Below are 23,976 nucleotides of genomic sequence, written 5' to 3' on the forward strand. Positions count from 1 at the left end.
GAGACTTTGCTTTCTATTTTCCGTTGGCTGCCTGCTCATGCTGCAACTTTCTGCGACGCTGTTGTCTTCCACTACGGAGGCCTTGGAAGACCCCAAGTTCAGAACAAGACAAGCCAGTGCAAGAAAAAAAGCCCGATGGCAGGGAGCGGGGTTGGCGGTACTTTACCATGCTTAAGACTACCTTGGGTCCCAGTGCTAAAAATAGGAGGATGAAAACGTAATCTGGGTCGTAGGATAATACGGCTTTTTGATGGACAGAAATATGGTTCATAGGGCTTATCTTAAAGCACTGTGTTGGAACTGTTTGTGACTTCTGACAAACCAGAAGAATGTTCACCATAAATGGCTCAACATCATTCCCCTTCAGATTTTTTAAAAATTGAGTCCTACGCACATGCCTAAGGATTCACTTGGCCTGGTGAACACAAATCTTTAAAAGGTTACTTTGACCCAGCAGCACGTATCAGAAAATTTCCTCCAGATGAAGACCTCTGGTGGCTTAAGTAGAACAAATAAGGCTATCCTCCTCCTATCTGTCTTTTAAAACAAAGACCAAGTAAAACAGGTTTGAATTTTTGACACATTACAAGACTTTTTTTTCTTTTCTTTTTAAAGCTTCTGGAAGTTTTGATCTGCTTGACAACACAGACATCCATCTGCACTTCCCAGCTGGAGCTGTCACAAAAGATGGACCATCTGCTGGCGTTACCATAGTAACCTGCCTTGCCTCCCTTTTCAGTGGGAGGCTAGTGCGCTCAGATGTAGCCATGACGGGAGAAATTACATTGAGAGGACTTGTTCTGCCAGTAAGTGGTGCTTGAAAAAAAGTGAACCGGTATTCACCGTACCGATTTTCTTTTAAGCTCACTCATTTTTAATAACAGTAATTTCCATTGCTGTACTCTTTACTCAGCAAGTTTGAATGTGCATTTTACAATTTCAGGCGAGAGGGCAGGAAACTGTTGCCCCTTGTACTTCACTATACTTTTTAAGACTCCAATCCAGGTGTTAATAAAGGGGGGTATGAAGCTGGAGTGCACCTGTTCACTTCCCCCCACACCCTTTTTCTTGTATATTAGCCTTTGGCTTTGCATGGGAGAGAGGGTCAAAACCACTGGAGGTACTCTTTGAATAACTGAGGTTTGCTTTTGCCTCTGTGGTCCCCTATTTTCCATCCCATTTCCCTTCCCTCGCCCTTTCCCCCATTGAGATAAGAAATCCTTGGCCTAGGGGTTAGAGCCCAGAGCCCGGGATTAGAAGGACCTAGGTTCTAATACCAGCTCTGCCACACACCTGCTGTGTGACCTTGAGCAAGTCCCTTAACTTCTCTGAGCCTCAGCTATGTCCTCTGTAAAATGGGGATTGATAGTGTGAGCCCTGTGTGGGAAAGGGACTGTTTCCACCCTGATTAGCATGTATCTACCCCAGTGCATAGAACCATGCCTGCACTAAAGTAAGCGTTTAACAAATACCATTAAAAAAAAAAAAATCCATCCTGGAACAGTGACTCCTCCTCCCCTCTAAATCAGGCCCTGACAAGAATGGGAGGTATCTACTTCGAGACCCAGAACCTAGTCTTCACATTTTGAGCAACATTAAGACTAAATATGGTCAAGTTAAGCGCTTAGTACAGTGCTCTGCACATAGTAAGCGCTCAATAAATACGATTGATGATGATGAAGTCAACAGGTTTTCAGAGCTGCTGAATGTCAGAGAGTTATTTTCATTAGCACTGATTATGAAAGTTGGATTCAGCTTTATCGCTGCTCTTTTTGTTCTCCCACTGTCCTGAGATAACCTAGCAACTTAATTGACCTCCTAATCAGGCAGTGGGCTAATTAGTTCCCATAAGTATTGACGCCTTTAGAAACTGTAGACTCTTGGGCTGGAGAAAATACCTGTGATGGACGTTGTAGTTGGAATCAAAAGTGTGCTTCTGTTTAGTCTGATATTGTCATATTGGATCAAGGCTAACTGTATTAGAAGTGGACAGTCACCCAAGTAAGAAATGGAGGCAGACAAGGGTGGCAATAGAGCTGGTATTGCTTGAACAGAATGGTGTGATAAAAAGCTCTTGATATTCACCCCTCCTTCATCCCAACAGTACTTAATGTATGTATCTGTAATTTATTTTATATTAAATGTCTGTCTCCCCCTCTAGACTATAGGCTCCTTATGGATAGGGAACATGCCTATCAACTCTGTCCTAAGCACTTAGCACAGTGTGCGCTCCTTGACTGATTAAATCGGGACTGTATTCAGAGCTAGAGCAAGTTTAGAACCACAAGTCAACACCTAGGCTTCGATCCATCACTCTGCTAATTCAATGAAATACCTTCCACATCAGTCATTTGACAGGCTTTGTTTTTGAGGTAATACCTTTTGAGAGGATGGTCAGGTTCTAGTGAAAAGAATAAAGGAGTCAGTATCAGCGTGAAACCACCTGCCCATAGATGAGATCAAAGCTACCCCCATTTTGAAGTTTACTAGCAAGGAAGTGTCCAAAGCTGAAGAGTTTAGACTAACCCTTTTGAAAACAGTTTTCTGCAGTGTGTATTTGGATTTATCCACATCTATTATTACCCATCATTTCAACTATCAACTACTTGCAGGGATGTCTGCAGCAGTGATCTTCTCTGACCCTAACTTTTCTGTTCACCCTGGTAATAGTTAGCTCTTCTACATGTATACTTGAAAACACAATAGCAAATGCTTCCTTTAACTTTCTGATCTTCCGTGAAAGGGGCATAAAGCCCTCCCTAACTTTCTCCTCCTCTCCCTTATAATAGGTCGGCGGAATCAAAGACAAAGTCTTAGCAGCGCACAGAGCAGGACTGAAGCAGATTATTATTCCTCAGAGAAATGAGAAAGACCTCGAAGAGATTCCTGTCAACATACGGCAGGATCTGAGTTTTGTCACAGCAAGTTGCCTGGATGAAGTTCTTAATGCAGCTTTTGAGGGAGGCTTTTCAGTCAAGACGGGACTAGGGCTCTTGAATAGTAAACTCTAAGCTGATGAGCCAGAATCTTTTCACACCGAACAAAATTTACATTTTAATCAGTTAGCTAATTAACAAAAGAAAAAAAATCTGCCGTTAAAGTACTTAAGCACGTCTTAGGTTTTTAGAGTTGCCAATATGAGGAGCGGACACATTAAATGGTAGTAGTAATGACCTGGTAATGGGGTGGGGGTGGGGTGATGGCTACATTTATAAACTAAATTTTCAGCAATTAGAAGTTGTGCCATTTAGCCTCGGGGCTCACCAACCTTCAAGATAAAGCAAGTTTTCAGTGGGAAACATTTGGCTATCCAAGAGCCAGCTTAGGTTGTGGTGGACGCGCCCAGCTCGGTTGCTCTATGCTTGTCGGGATTAAGTGTCCAGGCCTTAACTCTTGCCTGTAAACAAAATGAAGTTTTCCGTTCGTAGAAACTGTGCTAGTCTTCCAAGCTCTGTAGAAATGGACAATCTCCAATGTTGATTTAAAAATATATTTAAATCTGGTGCCTTTTGCAATTGACTGCAAGAGCGTTGACAGGGGAGGGAGGTGACTGGTGCTGGGGGGCGGTGGAGGATTTGGCGACTAGCGTTTTGGATGCCCAGCCAAGGGGCAAATGGCTACCCCAGTATAGAATCGAGCTCCGGTTTAACAAAGCAAAAGCAAGTTTACAATTGTACCTCCTTGCTTTCAAGGGTAGTTTTCAGGAGAATTGAGCCCAGTTGGCCTTGTAAATTGCTAAGTGGTAACGGGCGGGATTTTTTTCTTTCCTAATACAGGGTGTTCCGCAGCAGCATTGTCAATTATATACAGCACTAAACATTTCCTACCATTCATCGTGAATCCTAGTCAGCTGGGTTTCCGAGTCCACACAAGTACCACACATCTGGCTTGCCGGGCTATTACATCAGCCCCGTGACTCATCCAATCCCCTGCTTCAGGGAACTGCTGAGGAAACAAAGTAAAGTTACTCTCAAGAAGGGCTACGGGCCCCACACTGAGCAAGACACGGAGCATTCATTCAATCAGGGAGCAGCACCAGTGAATTGGTGCAGAACGTACTACTTTGATCCCCAGTCCATGCCTCAGGTAGGGAGGGACTGACCTAAACTGACTCGGGATCTGGGTCTCCAAAGTAGCCCCGGCTTCAATGCTTATATTTCGTTCTCATTTTCAAGGTGTGGCCGGGCTGGGGGGGAAACATTTAGAACAGGCAATTTCAATATAGCTGCCCTTTTTTGAGCTCCTGGCATTAAAGAGTTAGTGATTTACAATTAAGGAGTGGAATGAGTTCTGTAAAATTTGAATAGTTTCACTTGAGAGTCAGAAATCTGTGCACCTTATATTGAGGCTGGGAGAAATACCATGAAACTATATATTTTCTTCAAGCTCTGGGTGTAAATTGTCTCTCCCCAACTTTGCTTGCAAAATTGTCAGTTTGATTCTATAATGTTTTAAGCTTGACTTCTGCAACAGAGATGCATAGGGCCCTTCCCAGAGGGATGGGCACATATTCTTGGGGCCATCTTTTGTACTTCCCAAGCGCTTAGTACAGTGCTCTGCACACAGTAAGCGCTCAATAAATACGATTGATGATGATGATCTTTGAAGATGCGGCCTCACAGGCAAAGACCGTTCAGTGGGAAAACCCCCTCGTCCCCTACTAGCATGGCTTCCTCCCCTCAGACAGATGAGAAGAGAGTTCCCAGTTGTTGGGTGAGCCCTTGCTTTCAGTTTCCAGCACAAGTGCATTCAGGACCAGGACAATCAAAAATGCTTCCTAGATGCAACAAGAAAAGACGGCCTGCGAACCAAGTCCACCATGGTAGGTAAGGCCCTGCCCCTGGCTTTTTGAATCCAGTACTTTGGGTTTCCAGGTTGATCTCCTGGGCAAAGCAAGCCTTTGCTACCACAGGCTCCATGGTGTAATAAAAATTGTGTGCCAAGCACTGTACTAAGCATTGGGGTAGATATACGACAGTGGGCCAAGGGGTGTGGGGAGGGAACAGGTATTGAACCCCCATTTTACAAACAGGCAACTGAGGCCCAAAGAAGTTTAAATGACTTGCCCCAAGTGACCCCGCAGGCAAGTAGCAGAGTTGGGACGAGAATCCAGGTTCTCCAACTCTCAGGTTTATGCTCTTTCCACTAGGCCGTGCTTGCTTGAGGGTTTTTCAGGGTGGAAAAACTCAAAATGTTTGCCCCGACGCTGTCCCCATCTCCACCAGAGATCCTTGTCCCTGCATGCAAAATGCAAAGCTGGCACCTGTGATAATGAAAGACAGAAAAATCCTGCAGAGGGAAGATTTTCAAGGAAAACATCTTGCCACCACCAGACTCTCAAGTGGGGAAGCAGGTAGGACCCCAGGATGTATATTTTTTGATGACAGGGAACCGTCACAATCAGTTCTTACATCCAGTACTAAGTATTTCACGGATAAAAATGAGGCAAGACTGTAGTTCAGTTAATCAGAACTAGCGCTAAAGGAAGTCGTTGGGTCACGGGAGCCTTAAAGTCAAGCGCATGCTAGACCAAATCCACAGTTCTGCTGGTAACACTTGGTTCGCTGCCCAAGTGGGGAAACTGAGGCCCGGAGCCCTACAGCAGGTGGGGAATGGGCATTTGGGGTGGGAGTCAGGGCCAAGCGGGGAAGCGTTCCCCAGAGCCCGACCCCCATCGTGCCCGGCAGGCATCCGAATGGGCGTCAGGTCCTGGCCAAGGAGGAGGAGCACTGCTGCTTTCTGAAAGTTTTCCCAAATTCATAAGTGGGGTCATCTGAGGACACAAATGGGGTCATGGAGAGTTAATGGGGTCATCCGAGGACACAAATGAGGTCACGGAGAGTTCATGGGGGTCATCCGAGGACACGAGGGGGTCACGGAGCATTCATTGGGTCATTTGAGGTCAAATGGGACATTAAACGGTTTCTGAATTTTCTCCATTTCAAAAGTAAAAATGGGGTTGTCTGAGGACACAAATGGGGTCATGGAGAGTTCATGGGTTCATTTTATTTTACTTGCACATATTTACTATTCTATTTGTTAATGATGTGCATCTAGCTTTATTTCTGTTTACTCTGATGATGACACCTGTCCACGTTTTGTTTTGTTGTCTGTCTCCCCCTTCTAGATTGTGAGCCTGTTGTCGGGTAGGGACCGTCTCTATATGTTGGCAACTTGTACTTCCCAAGTGCTTAGTACAGTGTTCTGCACACAGTAAGTGCTCAATAAATACGACTGAATGATGGGGACTGTGTCCAACCCAATTATCAATCAATTGTATTTATTGAGCGCTTACTGTGTGCAGAGCACTGTACTAAGCACTTGGGAAGTACAAGTTGGCAACATATAGAGACGGTCCCTACCCAACAGCGGGCTCACAGTCTAGAAGGGGGAGACAGAAACCAAAACAAAACATATTAAAATAAAATAAATAGAATAGATATGTACAAGTAAAATAGAGTATTAAATACGTACAAACATATATACATATATATACAGGTGCTGTGGGGAAGGGAAGGAGGTAAGACGGGGGAAGGAGAGGGGGACGAGGGGGAGAGGAAGGAGGGGGATCAGTCTGGGAAGGCCTCCTGGAGGAGGTGAGCTCTCAGTAGGGCCTTGAAGGGAGGAAGACAGCTAGCTTGGCGGATGGGCAGAAGGAGGGTATTCCAGGCCCAGGGGATGACGTGGGCCGGGGGTCGATGGTGGGACAGGTGAGAACGAGGTACGGTGAGAAGATTAGCGGCGGAGGAGCGGAGGGTGCGGGGTGGGCTGCAGAAGGAGAGAAGGGAGGTGAGGTAGGAGGGGGCGAGGTGATGGACAGCCTTGAAGCCCAGGGTGAGGAGTTTCTGCCTGATGCGCAGATTGATTGGTAGCCACTGGAGATTTTTGAGGAGGGGAGTGATATGCCCAGAGCGTTTCTGGACAAAGACAATCCGGGCAGCAGCATGAAGTATGGATTGAAGTGGGGAGAGACAAGAGGATGGGAGATCGAAGAGGAGGCTGATACAGTAATCCAGACGGGACAGGGTGAGAGCTTGAACGAGCAGGGTAGGGATACAATTATCTTGTATCTACCCCAACACTTGGTACAAGTAAGTGTTTAACATACCACAATTATATATACATATATGTATATATATATATATATATGTATTTATACATATAAGTGGCAGGGCATAGTGGATAGAGCACAGGCCTGGTATTCAGAAGGTCATGAGTTATAATCCCAGCACCACCACTTGTCTGCTGTGTGGTCTTGGACAAGTCACTTCTCAGCCTCAGTTACCTCATCTGTAAAATGGGGATTAAGACAGTGAGCCCCATGCAGGACAGAGACTGTGTCCAACCCAATTTGCTTATATCCGCCCCAGTGCTTAGTACAGTGCTTGGCAGCTAATAAGCACATATATCAATTATTATCATCTACATATCTGAAAAATATGTGTGTATAAAAAAAATATATATATATATATATATATATATACATATTTTAAAGCCCCAATACTCCACATAATAAAAGGGGGGTAGAGGACTACCTCATGGCTTTCAGTTACTACTAGCTGGGAATAGTGGGTAGGGAGGGGAGAAGATAAGGAGCTTACCCCAACAGCCTACAATAAAATAGAAAAAAAAAGCATGGCTTCCTGGTGACACTGTTCTCCACTGGTTTTGCCATCCAGCCTGCAATGATCAGATACTTACTGTGGCCTCCACAGACACACCCCTCAAAAATGGACAGGACTGAGACTCACGCATCATTTTCAATAGGAAATTCCATCACCCCCACCCCATCTCCATAACCTCACCCCAAAGCCTTGAAATCTAGAAGCCCCTTATGAACATCTCAGTCGTGAATTTATCTAAGCCCTGTAACCCTAAGCTATTCAGAGTTTCCACTCTCACACTATTCCTTTGAAAACGCAAGCCTGTCAAAAATCACGCTCTCCATTTTTCCCTCGGTGTTGGCTACAACTGAGGCTTCAGAACTGCCAACTGACACACAAAACTGCAGATCTGCTTTTGGGGATACCTACGCGACACTAAATGCAAACTTTTCATGAAGTCTTTCCAAGTGCGACGATGTTCAAACCTGGGATGGCACTTTCATGTCCGTGTTTTGTGAGTTTTGAAATCCCAGCTACACCAACAAGTATTTCCAGAATTGCCCAGGGCTGACTTCAAGGGTCACCCCAGGGCACACTGAACAAACTGGCCTGAAATAGTTCCTAATCATTATTTAAACTTCTCCAAGTTTTAACGTCCCCAAAAACAGAAGCTCCTAAAAACCTCTTTGAATTTCCACTCTGCCACAGAAAACAAACTTGATCTTAAAATCTTAGGGTAAGTGCCTATAATCCCATAGGAAAGCACATTTTATTCACCCCACCCAGAGCACTTTTTTATATTAGTATCTGTCTCCAGATTCTAAGCTCCTTATAGGCAGGGAACATATCTACCAACTCTGTTATAGTGTACTCTCCCAAGCACTTAGTACAGTGCTCTGCGCATAGCAAGTGCTCAATAAATGCCACTGATTAAAAATAGAACCAGAACAAGCGTAAGATATTAATTTGGCTAAACCATTACTGATCTGTCAGTTCCCTCTTGGGCAAACGCATTTTTCCCTTGGATGAAGATGATTCTCTCCAAAGCCGCCACCTCTCCTAAGCACCTGTGAAATTTCTGGGACCAAACGGTGTGTGAATTAATGCCAGGGAGGAGTCAGCAGAGGCAGGGAACAGGCTCTATTTAAGCGACAGATTTCGACTAAGTCTGAAACTTACCCTCCGGAGCTGAGAATCTGTTGGAACAGGTTGAGGAATGCTTTGGAGAGGTGGAAAGAATGAGATGAGTGAATCTACACCAGGGGAGATTCAACAAAAGCCAGCTAAAATTCCTCTCCCCTGCACTCAGAGTGGCACTGGAGGTTTCCCTGCCCGAATCCTGCATGGGTTGCCCGGTGTCCCTGGCTAAAATGAGCCAGAGAAGCCTCTCTATATAAAAATGATGACAAGAGACCCAACAAGTTATGGAAAATGAGTCCGTTTTCCTGGAGGGTTTCGACGGGACTCTTCCTGGGTCTCATGCCACTCCACGCACCCAACTGTTTCTTCCAACACCACTTGGCACTGCATCCAGACAGATGTCCACACTGAGCAAGACACGGAGCATTCATTAAATCAGGGAGCAGCACAAGTGAACTGGGTGCAGAACGTACTACTTTGATCCCCAGTCCATGCCTCAGATAGGGAGGGACTGACCTAAACTGACTCGGGATCTGGGTCTCCAAAGTAGTCCCGGCTTCAATGCTTATATTTCATTCTCATTTTCAAGGTGTGGCCGGGGGAACACACATTTAGAACAGGCAATTTCAATATAGCTGCCCTTTTTTGAGCATAGCTGCCCTTTTTTGAGCTCCTGGCATTAAAGAGTTAGTGATTTATAATTAAGGAGTGGAATGAGTTCTGTAAAATTTGAATAGTTTCACTTGAGAGTCAGAAATCTGTGCACCTTATATTGAGGCTGGGAGAAATACCATGAAACTATATATTTTTTTCAAGCTCTGGGCGTAAATTGTCTCTCCCCAACTTTGCTTGCAAAATTGTCAGTTTGATTATATAATGTTTTAAGCTTGACTTCTGCAACAGAGATGCATAGGGCCCTTCCCAGAGGGATGGGCACGCATTCTTGGGACCATCTTTTGTACTTCCCAAGCGCTTAGTACAGTGCTCTGCACACAGTAAGCGCTCAATAAATACGATTGATGATGATGATGATGTGTATGGTGACAAGTACCTTCCTGAATTCCCCCCCACAGCAGTCTATGCAAAACTCCTAAAGACACAAAAAAAAGACAAAAGCCACACGTGGCAGAAGCGACCTCGCTTAGTACAGTGCTCTGCACACAGTAAGCGCTCAATAAATACGATTGATGATGACAGATCTATTTAAAATGAGCAAGACTTCAGTGAGAAATTTGCTCAAATAAAAACTGCCCTTCGTTTTTTGCGGAACCCCCCAACCGTACCTTTACTGGCTGGAATATGTAAAAATAACCAAGGTGAAAGTCTTGCCCTGTTCAACATTTATGTTCCTTCCAACTGAAGCTAAAATGGAATTAACTCACCCTTTCATAAAGAGCTTGAACAGTATATATGTTTGTATAGATTCATAACTCTATTTTAGTTGTACATATTTACTATTTTACTTATTTTATTTTGTTAATATGTTTTGTTTTGTTGTCCGTCTCCCCCTTCTAGACTGTGAGCCCGCTGCTGGGTAGGGACCGTCTCTCTACGTTGCCAACTTGTACTTCCCAAGTGCTTAGTACAGTGCTCTGCACACAGTTAAGCGCTCCATAAATACGACTGAATGAATGAATCGTCACCACCTTCTAATCTTTCTTCACATAAACCCAAGCAGCCCAATGCTTTGCACATAGTAAGCACTTAATAAATGCCGTTATTATTATTATTATTATTGCTCTCCGGCCACGCTTCAGAGGGTCCTATGTCCAACTTAAGTGACTTGTATCTACCCCAAGCGCTTATTCAGTCCCTGGCACCTAGTAAAAGCTTAAATACCATTCAAAAAAGCTGCAAGCGACTGGTCACGGATGCAAAAACCCATCTAATCAAAAAATGACCCTCCGCATTTTACAAATGCAAATTTAGGTGGAAGAGAAGGCTGGGTTTTTTTCCTCCCCATCTCTTTCAACCCCATCCCTAGTCACATACCCAGCAACGTTATCTTTTACTGAGTGCTGGCAAATCTGTCCCAAATGGGACGAGGGAAAGGCCGGAGATCCGGGTCTTTCTTTAGGCTGCAACTGGGGACCTGCAAGTTGGGATTGAACCACCTCCCACAAACTCACACCTCCTTTAGACGACAGCTTGTTGTGGGCAGGGAGCACGCTATATTGTACTCCCAACCGCTCAGTACAGTGCGTGCTCAAGAAATACCACTGATGGACGCACATACGACACCACAAACATGAGCATGAACCCTCGGGCTTTTTAATAAGTGCGGATGGTTGGGAGGGGACGGGACTTTCTGGAGAAAGTACATCCACGGAGTCGCCATGATAAATAGATGGTGGTGGCATGCCCCACGCTCCCTGGCACGGGGAAAATCTCCGCCTTGATCTCCCACGCAACACCAAGGAAAGCAGGAGGCCTAGTGGAAAAAGCACAGGCCTGGGAACCAGGAGACCTGGGTTCTAATCCCAGCTCTGCCACCTGTCTGCTGTGTGACCTTGGGTAAGTCGCTTCACTTCTCTGAGCCTCAGTGACCTCATCTGTAAAATGGGGCTGAAGACTGTGAGCCCCACATGGGACAACCTGGTCACCTTGTATCCCCCCAGTGCTTAGAACAGTGCATGGTAAGCGCTCAATAAATACGATGGAATGAATGAGTGAATGCTGTGGGCAAATCACCACTTCTCTGTGCCATGGTTTCCTAAACTTGTATAATGGGAATTCAATAGCTGTTCTTCCACCTGCTTAATCCCTCTCCCACACGGGGCTCACAATCTGTGTCTGACCTGATTAACTTGTACTTAGAACAGTGCGCAACACACAAATAAGCACTTAAATACCATTTAAAAAACCCAAAAGGACCCATTCTCCCCTCCCCATGGAAGCACCCAAGGTGGAGGGCCGGGAGCAAGATGGAAAGCGGGTCCCCTCCTCAGCCACGGAATGCACTTTCCTCGGTAAATTTGGAGAGGAAAGACCCTGAAAGCGTGAGTTGTATCACACAGGCAGGTAACTTCCAAAACAAGTGCCCAGAGTGAAAAAACACACACCCTGCTTGTTATCATCCAATAAAATCGCCCGGAATAAGGATGAGGTTTCAGTACATCACCCGCAAAAAAAGCCTTCTTAACAAAGGATCCATACGGAGCTCCAATTTCCTCTTTTAAAAAGAAAATACTGCAAGAAGCAGACACTCCACAGATCTGAAATGGGATCTGAGCCTGTCCCCCGTGCAACACCAATGCAAACTTTGTCCCTCCCTTCACCGTTCGCTGTTAACCAGGAAGCAGCTTCTGTTTCAGTTTCTTTGAGGACGAGATCTGCCGCACAAAGCTGTTGCTGGAATGTACGCTGGGAGTCCAAGAGATAAAATGAGTCGACAATCACAGACCTTTCTTGGGCTCTGGCACCAAGGTGAGGAGATGAATAGGGAGCTTATGCTGTGGTTTCCCCTGGGTTGTTCTTCCGCTGTCAACTATAAGCCTTTCTTCCTCAGGATTGGCAATCTGCAATTGACCAGCACTAGGTCACTGAAAACTGATGGGGGAAAGGAAAGCCATTTAATATCCTATTTATGAAAACAGAGACGTAACTGAAACTTAGTACAGTGCTCTGCACCTGGTAAGCGCTCAATAAATACGATTGATGATGAAACTGGCGCTGGAACGTGCTCAAATTTTACGTTTTCCACTATTAGGGGGAGGGACAGAGTAACAAATTTCACCCAAGTTAGACAAAATTACTACCAGCAAGAGAAGAGCTTCATTTACTAATTGTATAGAAGAGCTACACGCATCCCAAATTTCTGAATGAAACCACTACTTGTTTAAAAAAATTAAAAAAAACAAACACTTGATGGGTCTCTGGGCTCCAACATATTATCAATCGTATTTATTGAGCGCTTACTGTGTGCAGAGCACTGTACTAAGCGCTTGGGAAGTACAAGTTGGCAACATATAGAGATAGTCCCTACCCAACAATGGGCATAGAAAAGCAACGTGGCCTAGTGGGTAGAGCCCGGGCCTATTCAGTTCTGCCACTTGTCTGCTCTGTGACCGTGGGCAAGTTACTTAACTTCTCTGTGCCTCAGTTACCTCAAGTGGGTACCGGGAATTAATGCAAACGAGCCCCATATGGGACACGGACTATGTTAGTACACTGCTTTGCACACAGTTAAGCGCTCAATAAACACAACTGAATGAAGTAACTTGTATCTACCCCAGCACCGAGTACAGTGCCTGGCACAGTGTAAAGGCTAAACAAATACCATTTAAAAAAAAAAAAGAAAGGAAAAAAAAGCTGCAAGTGATAACAGATGCAATTAAAATAGCCAAACTAATCAAAACAGCCCTTCCTAAATGACCATCCTTTCAATTTTATCAGGAAACCAGAAGGTCCCGAATGTAAACGTAAAGATCGCTCCTTTATTCCTATTTGGAAAAAAAAAAAAAATACATGACTTCACAACTCTCCCCAACACAGTTATAATTCCCTAGCCTCTTACCTGCACACTGATCATATATCATACCTAAAAACAGGGGGGAAAAAGTAGAGAAAAATGAATTTCACCAAGACGTATTTAAGACAGCTTGAGATTTATACTTCACATAAGTCACTTGACAAGCTACTTAAGCATATTAAAACTGTTTCTTAAAAGGATGACTGGTAGTTACGCTAAGCTAAAGGGGAAAATGGCATAAATACTAAACTCGGCCGAAACAAAACATGCGAAAACTATTTTAGGACAGACTTCCTGCTTTCCTTTCTGCCTTCTCCTCGGTGGCAATGGGTGCAGCATGTAATACTTGAGGGCTAAATAGGTGATGGATTGCAATTTAACTTTAATCACTCCTATTTTCTCCCTCCAGCTGTATTACCAGTAAGTAGCGGGTTTGAATTTTACCTCCTCTCCTCTCTCCCCCACTCAATTTCCAGGGGATGTGCTAATGAGCAGTGAAAAGGACTAAAACATGGTCAACTGGAGAGAGAAGGAGCAGCAAGGGGCCTGGATAATTAGGATTTGGCCGCAGTCCTTTCAAAAACTCGGACTCCGGCTAGCCCTCGGTGGAAACTGTACTTTATGCCACTTCAAAACAGGCAGGACCTTCAGCTTGCCAAACAAGTACATTAAAATAACCATCTGAATCAAGCTCTCTGCTGAAGCAAACACGCTAGAGGTTTTAGTTTGCCAGGTATTCTTTTAATGACGGAATTATAAAAGACCTTGAACATCTTAGTTTCAGACTGCCTTGTTTCGAAACAAATGAGTTGCTTTTAAATTACAAATACTGTAATAAGACAATGCTTTTTTTGGCAAAACCAATAAATACAAGCATTTTTGAACAAATGTTTGCTTTCTCTTTTTATTTTTTTTTTGGAAAAATATGCTGGATCTTAATTAGACTTATTCCCTACTATCCCTTCCTTCCTAGAGTTGATTTGACGGTATGAAAAGGAAAAAAAAAAGTGTCTACCTCCGCTGCAAAGAGCTCCTTTTTGATCATTCTTCCAATGAAACTGCTCTTTTTAAGAGTTTCAATCTTCACAAAAATCACTGAATTACTATTACCAATGAACTGATTATCGGGGGGGGGGGGGGGAGAAAAAAATGATCAAACATACATAGGTATAAACTTTACCATAAACAATTATGCATATCAAAAAGATAAGACACCTGTAATTTTTAAAAGGTACAAAAAAAGGAAAACCTGAATTACAGAAAAGAAAGTCAAATTTATTTAATGAAAAACTAGAAGTTAATAAAAATTAGCAAATACACAAAAAAATATACACAAACAGCAGCAATACTATGTAGTGACTTACAAAGGGCGGGGTGGGGGGGGGGGGAAGCAGCGGTCAAAGACCACTCAACATGGCTTGTCAGTCAAGGGGGGGTGGGAGAGAGAAACACAAACCAAAACACAAAAACAGTATTCTCCTCAACAGTACAATCAATCTACAAACACAAGTTTAGAATTATTTTACAACATTTCCTGTAGAATTAACTTTCTCCTTAATACAAAAGATGCCCATTTTGGGTGTATAGATATTTTCAGTGGTTTACTGTTGACGTATTTTTAAATATATTAGTGTTACTACATGCAACTGCTTTCCTGTAATTTTAACAGCCTTTCCTTGTATTCACCTTCCCGGGTCTAGCTGACATCTACCAAAACAGTTTGTATCTGGCAGTCAAAGAGATGGTTACCCTATTTTCGGTGACGTTAGATGCGACGGTTTTAAACACTGGCCTGAAAGGGTCCGACTGCCATTTCAGCACATCGAGATAGTTACATTGATGCCTAAGTTGCCGTTTTCCGCAAAAAGCTGTGCAATGCTGGTGTCAAAAACTAGACAGTCGCTGTTCATAATAGCGGTTGCAATTCCCTCGTGAATAGATCGAGGGGTCGCCTCCCAAGTCAATCGCCGCCTATGGCCGTTCAGCTCCAGTCGATAAGCAAAATTTTCGGCTTGCTTGCGCGTTCCTATCAGCTGAACAATGGCGAAGAACTGCTGGTGACCGTCGTACTTCTCCTGCTTCTCCAAGACTAACATGAAGTGGAAGCCAAAGCAGGACTGCATCATAACCCAGTCGACGGCCCCGGGGAGGTTAATGTCCGTAGCGAGAAAAACTATATCCTCTCCCTGTAACGTCGTGATGGACTTATGCTGATGCATCAGATGCGGCATGACAGCATCCAGAGACCCCTGCCATTTACACGAAGCACCGGGACACGGACAGGAATAAGGCCTAAACTCACAGAGCTCTTCGTGGTCTGCTTTCTCTGTGTGCGGAAGAGTTATCTCACACCCGGAAGAGGCATATTTACACGGGAACAGTACGGAGTTGGCAACTTTCTCCATGGCCAGGTTGCGGATGGACCCCAGCGGGCCTCGGCAAGTCGGGCAGCATGTGAGCTTCGGACGACAGTTGCTACAGACAAGGTGGCCGCTCTGACACTGGAGGATGGGGGGCAACACATAGTCAAAGCAGACGGGGCACTCGAAGAGACTCGCCAAGTCATTGTTGGAAGCTGTTGTGCCGGTCAGGGCGGGCACCCGCTGCGACGGCGTACACTTGGAAGTACCGGTGGGTAGTGCTGTGGCGGTCTGACGGCTCATTTCTGCAAGCAGAGAAGACACACCGTTACCTCTCGGAATATCAGTGATGGGTTCCTGCAGGACGGCGTTCTCCACGCCCCACCTGGGGCAGGGGAGGTTGTCGAAAATTATAAACTAGGACTGTTGCCATTTCTGGATGACCGACGAGAGGGTTTCGGCAACCTAAAGAGGTTGAACACGTGACCTAAGCCTTGTGCTGGGAGAAAAGAGGAGTAAAAGACTCAAATACAGAGGGGAGTTCTGGAGAATACCTGTCTGCAAAGTAAATACCCACACGGCCGCCACCGAACGTGGCCAAATACTAGTCTAGCATAGGCCACTGGACGGATTCCAGGCTTGGGAATCATTAGGACTTGGGTTCTGGACCCAGCCCCACACCTGTCCACTCTAGGCCCTTGGGCAAGTCGCTTCCCTTCTCTGTACCTCAGTTACCTCCTATGTCAAATGGGGATTACGACTGTGAACCCGACTTGGGACTGTGCACCTACCCCAGTGCTTAGGATGGTGCCCGACACATAGAAAGCGCTCAACGAATATGAACAAGTGACAAATTAATCATATTTATATAAAAATGTAGATGATTATGAACCAATTCAAACTACTCAGAATGCTTGCTGAAGAGGTCGTAATCCAGATGCCATCCAACACTTAGAACAGTGCCTGGAACAAAGTAAGCACTTAACAAATACTATAATTATATGGACAAATGAAAGACAAGAGTAAACGGGTAATTCTTAGGAAAAACTTTCATTATAAAGGTTGTGTGAGAGTCACCCAGCCAACTAAAGCTGGCAGCCGCCACTATAAACACACACACACACACACACACACACACACACTAAATTTTACACCACTACACCACAATTTGCTTCAAAACAGGAAAAAAAAAACCCAATGTGGAGTTAAACGTTTTGTCTTTTACTTAATCTTGTGAAAACGGAATTGGAAGCTACTATATTGGCAACCTACTCTGCTTCCCTTTTAGTTAGACAATCATGTTACATCGTTGAAGGCTTCCAGAAAAGCTCAAAACGGTTAAGTTGCAATTAGAAGCAAAAAAGAAGACAATCCAAAGAAGTCAAAAACTGCAGTTTGGGGGTTCATGTATAGTTCAAATTCTGTAAATGTACTCGGATGGTCTTAGATGGCTAAAAAACACCACTTGTCCCACTCTCAGCTCCCCAAGGAGGGAGGTGTAGGGTAGGAGGCCTCTGGGACTATTAGCTTCCAACTTTCCTCACTCCCGCTCTGGAGATCCAGCAGTTGGGTGCCAGCTGACGTTTCACCTGACACCTTGGGGATCCAGACTTCAGCCACCTTTAATCCAGGCTGTACTTCTCTACCCAGCCTCGGTAGAGGATTGGAAGAGACAAAAGGGGTCTTTCTCCCCTGTCATCTCTATCCAGGCTCGACTTGCGATGATAATTATGGTACCTGTTAAGCATTTACTACGGAAAAGGAATGAGAAAAGCATAGACTAGTGGTAGAGCCCGGGCCTGGGCTCCTGGGTTCTAGTCCCAGCTCTGCCACTTGTCTGCCGTGTGACCTTGGGCAAATAACTTCCCTTTTCCGGGCCTCAGTTACACCATGTTTTGTTTTTTTGTCCATCTCCCCGCTTCTAGACTGTGAGCCTGTTGCTGGGTAGGGACGGTCTCTATATGCTGCCTATTTGTACTTCCCAAGCGCTCAGTACAGTGCTCTGCACACGGTAAGACTCAATAAATACAACTGACTAAATGAATGAATGAATCATCTGTAAAAGGGAGATTAAGACCGTTAGCCCCATGCAAGACATGGACTGTGTCCAACCTGATTAGCTTGCATTTACCCCTGCACTAGAGTGCCTGCCACATAGTAATGCTTAGCAAATAACTTAAAAAAAAACCAAAAACAACCCTTTATTAAGTGCTGGGATAGTACATGATAATTTAGTTGGATACAGTTCCTGTTCCACATGGGGCTCACAATAAGTAGGAGGGAGGGCTACTAAGTAGTTCTACCAAGCAGAATTTATCCTGTAAAGGCATTTAGCCATACTGACCTTTAACATTTTTTTTTTACAAGTTCTCAAGGCAAAATTTCTACTTTTTCTCCACTTCCTGTAACAAGACAGTGAGCCACTTCGACAACGCCGACCATAAACAAGCCACAAATCTGGACTGAAAAATATAATCTACAACTTGGCACCTAGTTCAGTTAGGCCACCACACAAACATCCACCGGACGAAAAAAGTGGTGTACGGCGATCCAGCTAGTCAAGGGAGCCGCAATAGGACTAGCATCTCTCTAGAGAGCAACGCCACTGAGACACAGTATTTTCCTTCCTCAGCCCATTTCTCTGGGAAACAAGCTATGTCTAGTGGCAATGGTTCTAGACTGTGAGCCCGTTACGGGCAGGGATGGTCTCTGTTGCTGAACTGTACTTTCCAAGCGCTTAGTACAGTGCTCTGCACACAGTAAGTGCTCAATAAATACAACTGAAAGAATGAATGGATGAAAACGCTGCAGCTTGGACCAATCTTACAGTTCACCACCAACCCTACACCGTCATCTTCAAAACCCTTCTTATTCTTATTAAAGCTACATCTGTCCTTCTAACTTCAGTCCTCCAAAAACTTCCGGCTCTCAGACTAAGTTTCTCCATGGCTGAGGTCATTTCCTTTATTTTGATGGCAGGCTTCCAAGGGCCTACCACGGGCTCTGTGCCCAGCAGGGGCTCAAAAGCCAATGCCCGAATGGAAAGGGACCTTCAGAGCGCGTCTAGACCAGTATCTCTGCTGATCCCTGCTCCACATTACCACTGCGGCCCAAGCCCAGTCCTCTCTCCCCTCCAATCAATCAATTAATCGTATTTATTAAGCGCTTACCGGGTGCAGAGCACTGTACTAAGCGCTTGGGAAGCACAAGTCGGCAACATATAGAGACAGTCCCTACCCAACAGCGGGCTCACAGTCTAGAAGGGGGAGACAGAGAACAAAACCAAACATACTAACAAAATAAATAGAATAGATATGAACCCGTGGCCGCCTCTTTCCCCTTCCCATCACTCCCTAATCTTCTTCCACTGCCTCTTTGCAGGCTGGCATGTTTTGTGCCCCCCTCCACAATTTTTCCTCTCCCTCCCCACAAAAGCAACAAGCTGAGGGGAGAAAAACGCGGAGGGGCAAAGGAAGAGTATGCGGGAATGGGGAGAGACTGTGAAGGAATGAAGTCTCCAGGAACAGGGGGGGAGATCCAACCTCCTGGAAATGTAAATAGGAACTGGATTTCCTCAGGCCTTTTTACCCTACTCAAGTGGTCCACGGAGGGCCCTTTGAAAAACCGTTCCTTGATGTCATACAGTCTCGTTTATTTTTCAAGATTATCAAAGTTGTTTTAGCAACTATTTGAAGAGATTCTTTTCTCCTGACTTTCCCAGATTGATCATTAAAATGCCATGCAGAAGAGAACTAAAAGACTGAAGTTAAAATGGGCTCCATCTTCTCCAGCTCATCCGTCTACCAAGCCCGTGCCACAAATGAAGATTAAAACTTAGCCTAATGGTAGTTCTTATTTTTTTGTGTGTGAAGCTAGTGTCACGGCTTAATAAATTCTTGTACACTAGCTTGAGTTTTTGACGTCTACAGTTAGGCACTGCCAATGTTTTCTTGGTACCAGAAGGCACCTAGGATTCTGGAAAAAGCATGTCAGGCACTCAACATTAGATATTTCTTTCCCTGTTGCTTCATTAAATGGTAACAGATGCAGGGACCCCAGGTTCTTCCCAAACCCTAAGACCTACGGAGGTATATCTGTCGTATGCAAAAATCTCAAAGAATATTTGGGGTCACTGCTATATGATATAAATCATTATGCTGACGATTTAGCCCTGCTTAGTGACAAATCCGATAGGCATTTATTTTTGTGGTGACCAGCACAAAAATGAAGGGAAGTAGGTCTTCATGGGCCACTTACAAGTCATCACTTACTAATTGCATAACTAAAACGGCCTACCAATCCCCGAGAGGCGGCTGATTATTGCACAACTGCTTCTCTAACAGTGCTCCGCACAGAGTAAATGCTCAACAGATACCACTGACTGAATAATACTTAAACACTAAGTCCACAGATTCTAATTTTCCTACAAGCCAAGAATTCTAACCCGTCTTGCCTGTTTAGGCATGGTGCCTCCATCTGTTCAACTCTAGCACCTACAATTGGAAAAGATTTCTACTCCAGTCAGTTCCCTTTCCACAAAACTCTGAAAAAAAACCTAGCAAACAGTTTTCGTTCCCGAACAAGCACGGAACAGGCACAGAAATTTGAATAGTCACAAGATGTGAAAGACATGACTGGTAGCCTCGATACGGGCCGTACTTGTCCTCCTCCCAACATCACCCGCTTACAATCACCAGAAAACCTAGCCACCAAACGCAGCCTCGACTCTCCGAAAGGAGATTCACGAGTTAATCGAGCCAGTGTCCCCGAGAACAGTTTAACCCGGCCCAAGCTGGACATTAGAGAAACTTGACCACAACATTAAAAAACAGTCTCAGAGGACGGCTCTGTGAACAGAATTTCTGATTCTCATAAAAAAAACTAAACACCCGTATTCGCTTCCTAAAAGCTCTGCTCTCCCCCGAAAAGTGTGATTTTTTTTTTAAAAAAAAAAAAACAGCTTTAACCCGGCCCAAGGTGAACATTAGAGAAACTTGACCACAATGTTAAAAGATAAAGTCTCAGAGGACGGCTCCGTGAACAGAATTAATGATTCTCATTAAAAAAAGTAAACACCCATATTCGCTTCCTAAAAACTCTGCTCTCCCCCGAAACGTGTGATTTAAAAAAAAAAAAAAAAAACAACAGCATTGGTCTGCAGAGAGAGAAATAAAGTGGTGGTCTCCTCTGGAACACCCAATCAATCAATTGTATTTATTGAGTGCTTACTGTGTGCAGAGTACTGTACTAAGCGCTTGGGAAGTACAAGTTGGCAACATATAGAGACGGCCCCTACCCAACAGTGGGCTCACAGTCTAAAAGGGGGAGACAGAGAACAAAACCAAACATACTAACAAAATAAAATAAATAGATATGTACAAGTACACCCAGATATGTACACCTAGATGAATCTATTCCCCCTTCTATCAATCAACCGCATTTACTGAGCGCTTACTGGGTGCAGAGCACTGTACTAAGCGCTGGGGAAGTACAAGCTGGCAACATCTAGAGACAGCCCCTACCCAACAGGGGGCTCACAGTCTAGAAGGGGGAGACAGAGAACAAAACCAAACATACTAACAAAATAAAATAAATAGAATAGATATGTACAAGTACACCCAGACAAATTGATTCCCCCTTCTATCAATCAATCGTATTTATTGAGCGCTTACTGGGTGCAGAGCACTGTACTAAGCGCTTGGGAAGTACCAGTTGGCAACATATAGAGACAGTCCCTACCCAACAGGGGGCTCACAGTCTAGAAGGGGGAGACAGAGAACAAAACCAAACATACTAACAAAATAAAATAGAATAGATATGTACAAGTACACCCAGGCGAATCGAGTCCCCCTTCTATCAATCAATCGTATTTATTGAGAGCTTACTGGGTGCAGAGCACTGTACTAAGCGCTTGGGAAGTACAAGTTGGCAACATATAGAGACAGCCCCTACCCAACAGTGGGCTCACAGTCTAAAAGGGGGAGACAGAGAACAAAACCAAACATGCTAACAAAATAAAATAAATAGAACAGATATGCACAAGTACACCCAGACGAATCGATTCCCCCTTCTATCGATTGTATTTATTGAGCACTTACTGGGTGCAGAGCACTGTACTAAGCGCTTGGGAAGTACAAGCTGGCAACATATAGAGACAGCCCCTACCCAACAGTGGGCTCACAGTCTAAAAGGGGGAGACAGAGAACAAAACCAAACATGCTAACAAAATAAAATAAATAGCATAGATATGTACAAATACACCCAGATGAATCGATTCCCCCTTCTATCAATCAATCGTATTTATTGAGTGCTTACTGGGTGCAGAGCACTGTACTAAGCGCTTGGGAAGTACAAGCTGGCAACATACAGAGACAGTCCCTACCCAACAGAGGGGTCACAGTCTAGACTGTGGGCCTGTTGTTGGGTAGGGGCGTCTCTCTCTGCCGCCGGACTGTCCTCTCCGAGCGCTTAGTCCGGCAATCTGCATAATCAATCGTATTTATTGAGCGCTTACTGTGTGCAGAGCACTGTACTACGCGCTTGGGAAGTACAAGCTGGCAACATACAGAGACAGTCCCTACCCAACAGTGGGCTCCCAGTCTAAAAGCAAGGTGGGCGCTCAATCAATACGATCGATTGACCGGCTGATTGGGGGGAAATGAGCGTGGCGGCAGCCGTTCCGGGGCAGGAGGGCGGTTTTCCGCGGCTCGTACCTTTCCTCTTCCTGGTCCTAGCGGCCGGCAGACATGTAAGCAGGACTCCCTTCCACGAGTACAGGCAGTGGAGCGCAGGTTTCCCCGTCATGAGGAGTCCGGCGGCTCATCGCGTTTCGGCCCGGAGCCGGGGGGAGGGGGGCCTGCTCGCCCAAGTGGCGACCGGACGGGGCTGTCCCCCGGGCCCGGGGCGACGGGGCTGGAGGGGGGACGGCTCGGGCAATCCGAGGGGGCTTCGGGGAGGCGAGGCCCGGCCCCGCCCCCCATCGTCACCGCCCGGGGGGAGGGGCGCCGGCCCCCGCCCCCCAGCCCCGTTTCGAACAAAAAGTCGAGAAGAAGAACGCTGATGGCGTTTGGGAGGCGCTTACGATGTGAGAAACCCTGTTCTAAGCGCTGAGACGGAAAGCGGGCCGGTCCTGTGCGGCCCTCCGAGCAGGGCCCTAAAATGGCAGTGCCAACTCACCGCGGGCCCGGCTTTTAGGACCCCCCCAATCAATCAATCAATCAATCGTATTTATTGAGCGCTGACTGTGTGCACAGCACTGTGCTAAGCGCTTGGGAAGTACAAGCTGGCAACATACAGAGACAGTCCCTACCCAACAGTGGGCTCACAGTCACTGCGGGCCCGGCCCGGCCTTTAGGACGCCCTTAGGACCCCCAATCAACCAACCGTATTTATTGAGCGCTGACTGTGTGCAGAGCACTGTGCTAAGCGCTTGGGAAGCACAGGCTGGCAACATATAAAGACAGTCCCACCCACCAACCGGGCCGCGGCTGGAAACACCCCCCCCCCAAAGCCGGCCCTCGCCCAAACCGAGCTGACCTGCCGGGAGGGGAAAACGTTTTCGTTGTTGTTGTTGTGTTGTTGTTGTTGTCAGGACTGGCACGCTCAACGGATAAACTGCCTACTCCTGGGCCGAAATTCCTTTTCGGTGTAAGGAGCCGATAGGTCACCCCCAACCCCCCCTCCCCAGATAATGCCCCTGAAAGGCCACCGTGTCCCTTCCCCTCAATCCGTTTGTATTTCCTACGCTACCTCTTCGGACTCGAATTCCAGAGGAAAAGAAAGGGATTGGGAATCCAGATCGGACGCCATTAGACGACTCTCGAGGCGACCCAACAGGTGCTCCCTCTCCGGCACGGCTGAAGTTTTCCCGATTGGGAGCGGGATTCCCCGGGAGCGGGGCCGCTCCTCTTCTGCCCCACGCTTGAATCCTTCACTTTCTGGACTGTGAGCCCACTGTTGGGTAGGGACTGATGTTGCCAGCTTGTACTTCCCAAGCGCCTAGTCCAGTGCTCTGCACCCAGTAAGCGCTCAATAAATACGATTAATGGATTGATTTCTGGCTCACCTCGCGTTCCCCTCCCCCTCAGGCTCTCGGAAAGCCGTTTTCCACCCGGCTCACTGGGCCCAGGGTTTGACGAGCATCGCCCCTTTTTCGACAAGGTCCCGGGCCTTGCACTGGATTGCATCAGCTCTTGTGTACTCCCGAGTTTTTAACCTGTAATTACATCAGGCGGCAAGCGGCTGGGCCGCCCGGTGGTGGAGTCTACAGAATCTCAAAGATATCTCCTAAATCCTTCTGATCCTCGACTGGCTGTTTACTGGGAAACTTTATCCGACCGTTTCGGAGAAAAAAAAAAAAATGAATTTAAGCTCGACTGCCGACGAGAGCTTGAAAAACCAG

General features: G+C 45.7%; 2 protein-coding genes across 3 annotated transcripts in view; one reads left to right on the forward strand and one right to left on the reverse strand.

Moving 5' to 3' along the window:
• Positions 1–3,512, forward strand: part of LONP2 (lon peptidase 2, peroxisomal) — a 133,808-nt gene extending 130,296 nt beyond the window's left edge. Inside the window, exons 14-15 of the mRNA XM_038754902.1 lie at positions 616–806; positions 2,790–3,512. Of these exons, the coding sequence (XP_038610830.1) occupies positions 616–806; positions 2,790–3,011 (413 nt within the window). The 3' untranslated portion in view covers positions 3,012–3,512. The remainder of the gene's footprint in view (positions 1–615; positions 807–2,789) is intronic.
• A 10,838-nt stretch (positions 3,513–14,350) lies between these two features.
• Positions 14,351–23,976, reverse strand: part of SIAH1 (siah E3 ubiquitin protein ligase 1) — a 51,929-nt gene continuing 42,303 nt past the window's right edge. Inside the window, exons 1-2 of one of the 2 annotated variants that reach the window (XM_038753790.1) lie at positions 22,289–22,472; positions 14,351–15,880 (exon numbers count right to left, since the gene is read on the reverse strand). In XM_038753790.1, coding sequence (XP_038609718.1) covers positions 15,030–15,880; positions 22,289–22,379 — 942 coding nt within the window. In that variant the 5' untranslated portion in view covers positions 22,380–22,472 and the 3' untranslated portion in view covers positions 14,351–15,029. Of the gene's footprint in view, positions 15,881–22,288; positions 22,473–23,976 lie in introns of those variants that run through there. The other variant, XM_038753791.1, reaches the window with a different exon arrangement.

Source organism: Tachyglossus aculeatus, chromosome 11 (genome assembly GCF_015852505.1).
Source record: "Tachyglossus aculeatus isolate mTacAcu1 chromosome 11, mTacAcu1.pri, whole genome shotgun sequence".
NCBI classification, from domain to species: Eukaryota; Metazoa; Chordata; class Mammalia; order Monotremata; family Tachyglossidae; genus Tachyglossus; species Tachyglossus aculeatus.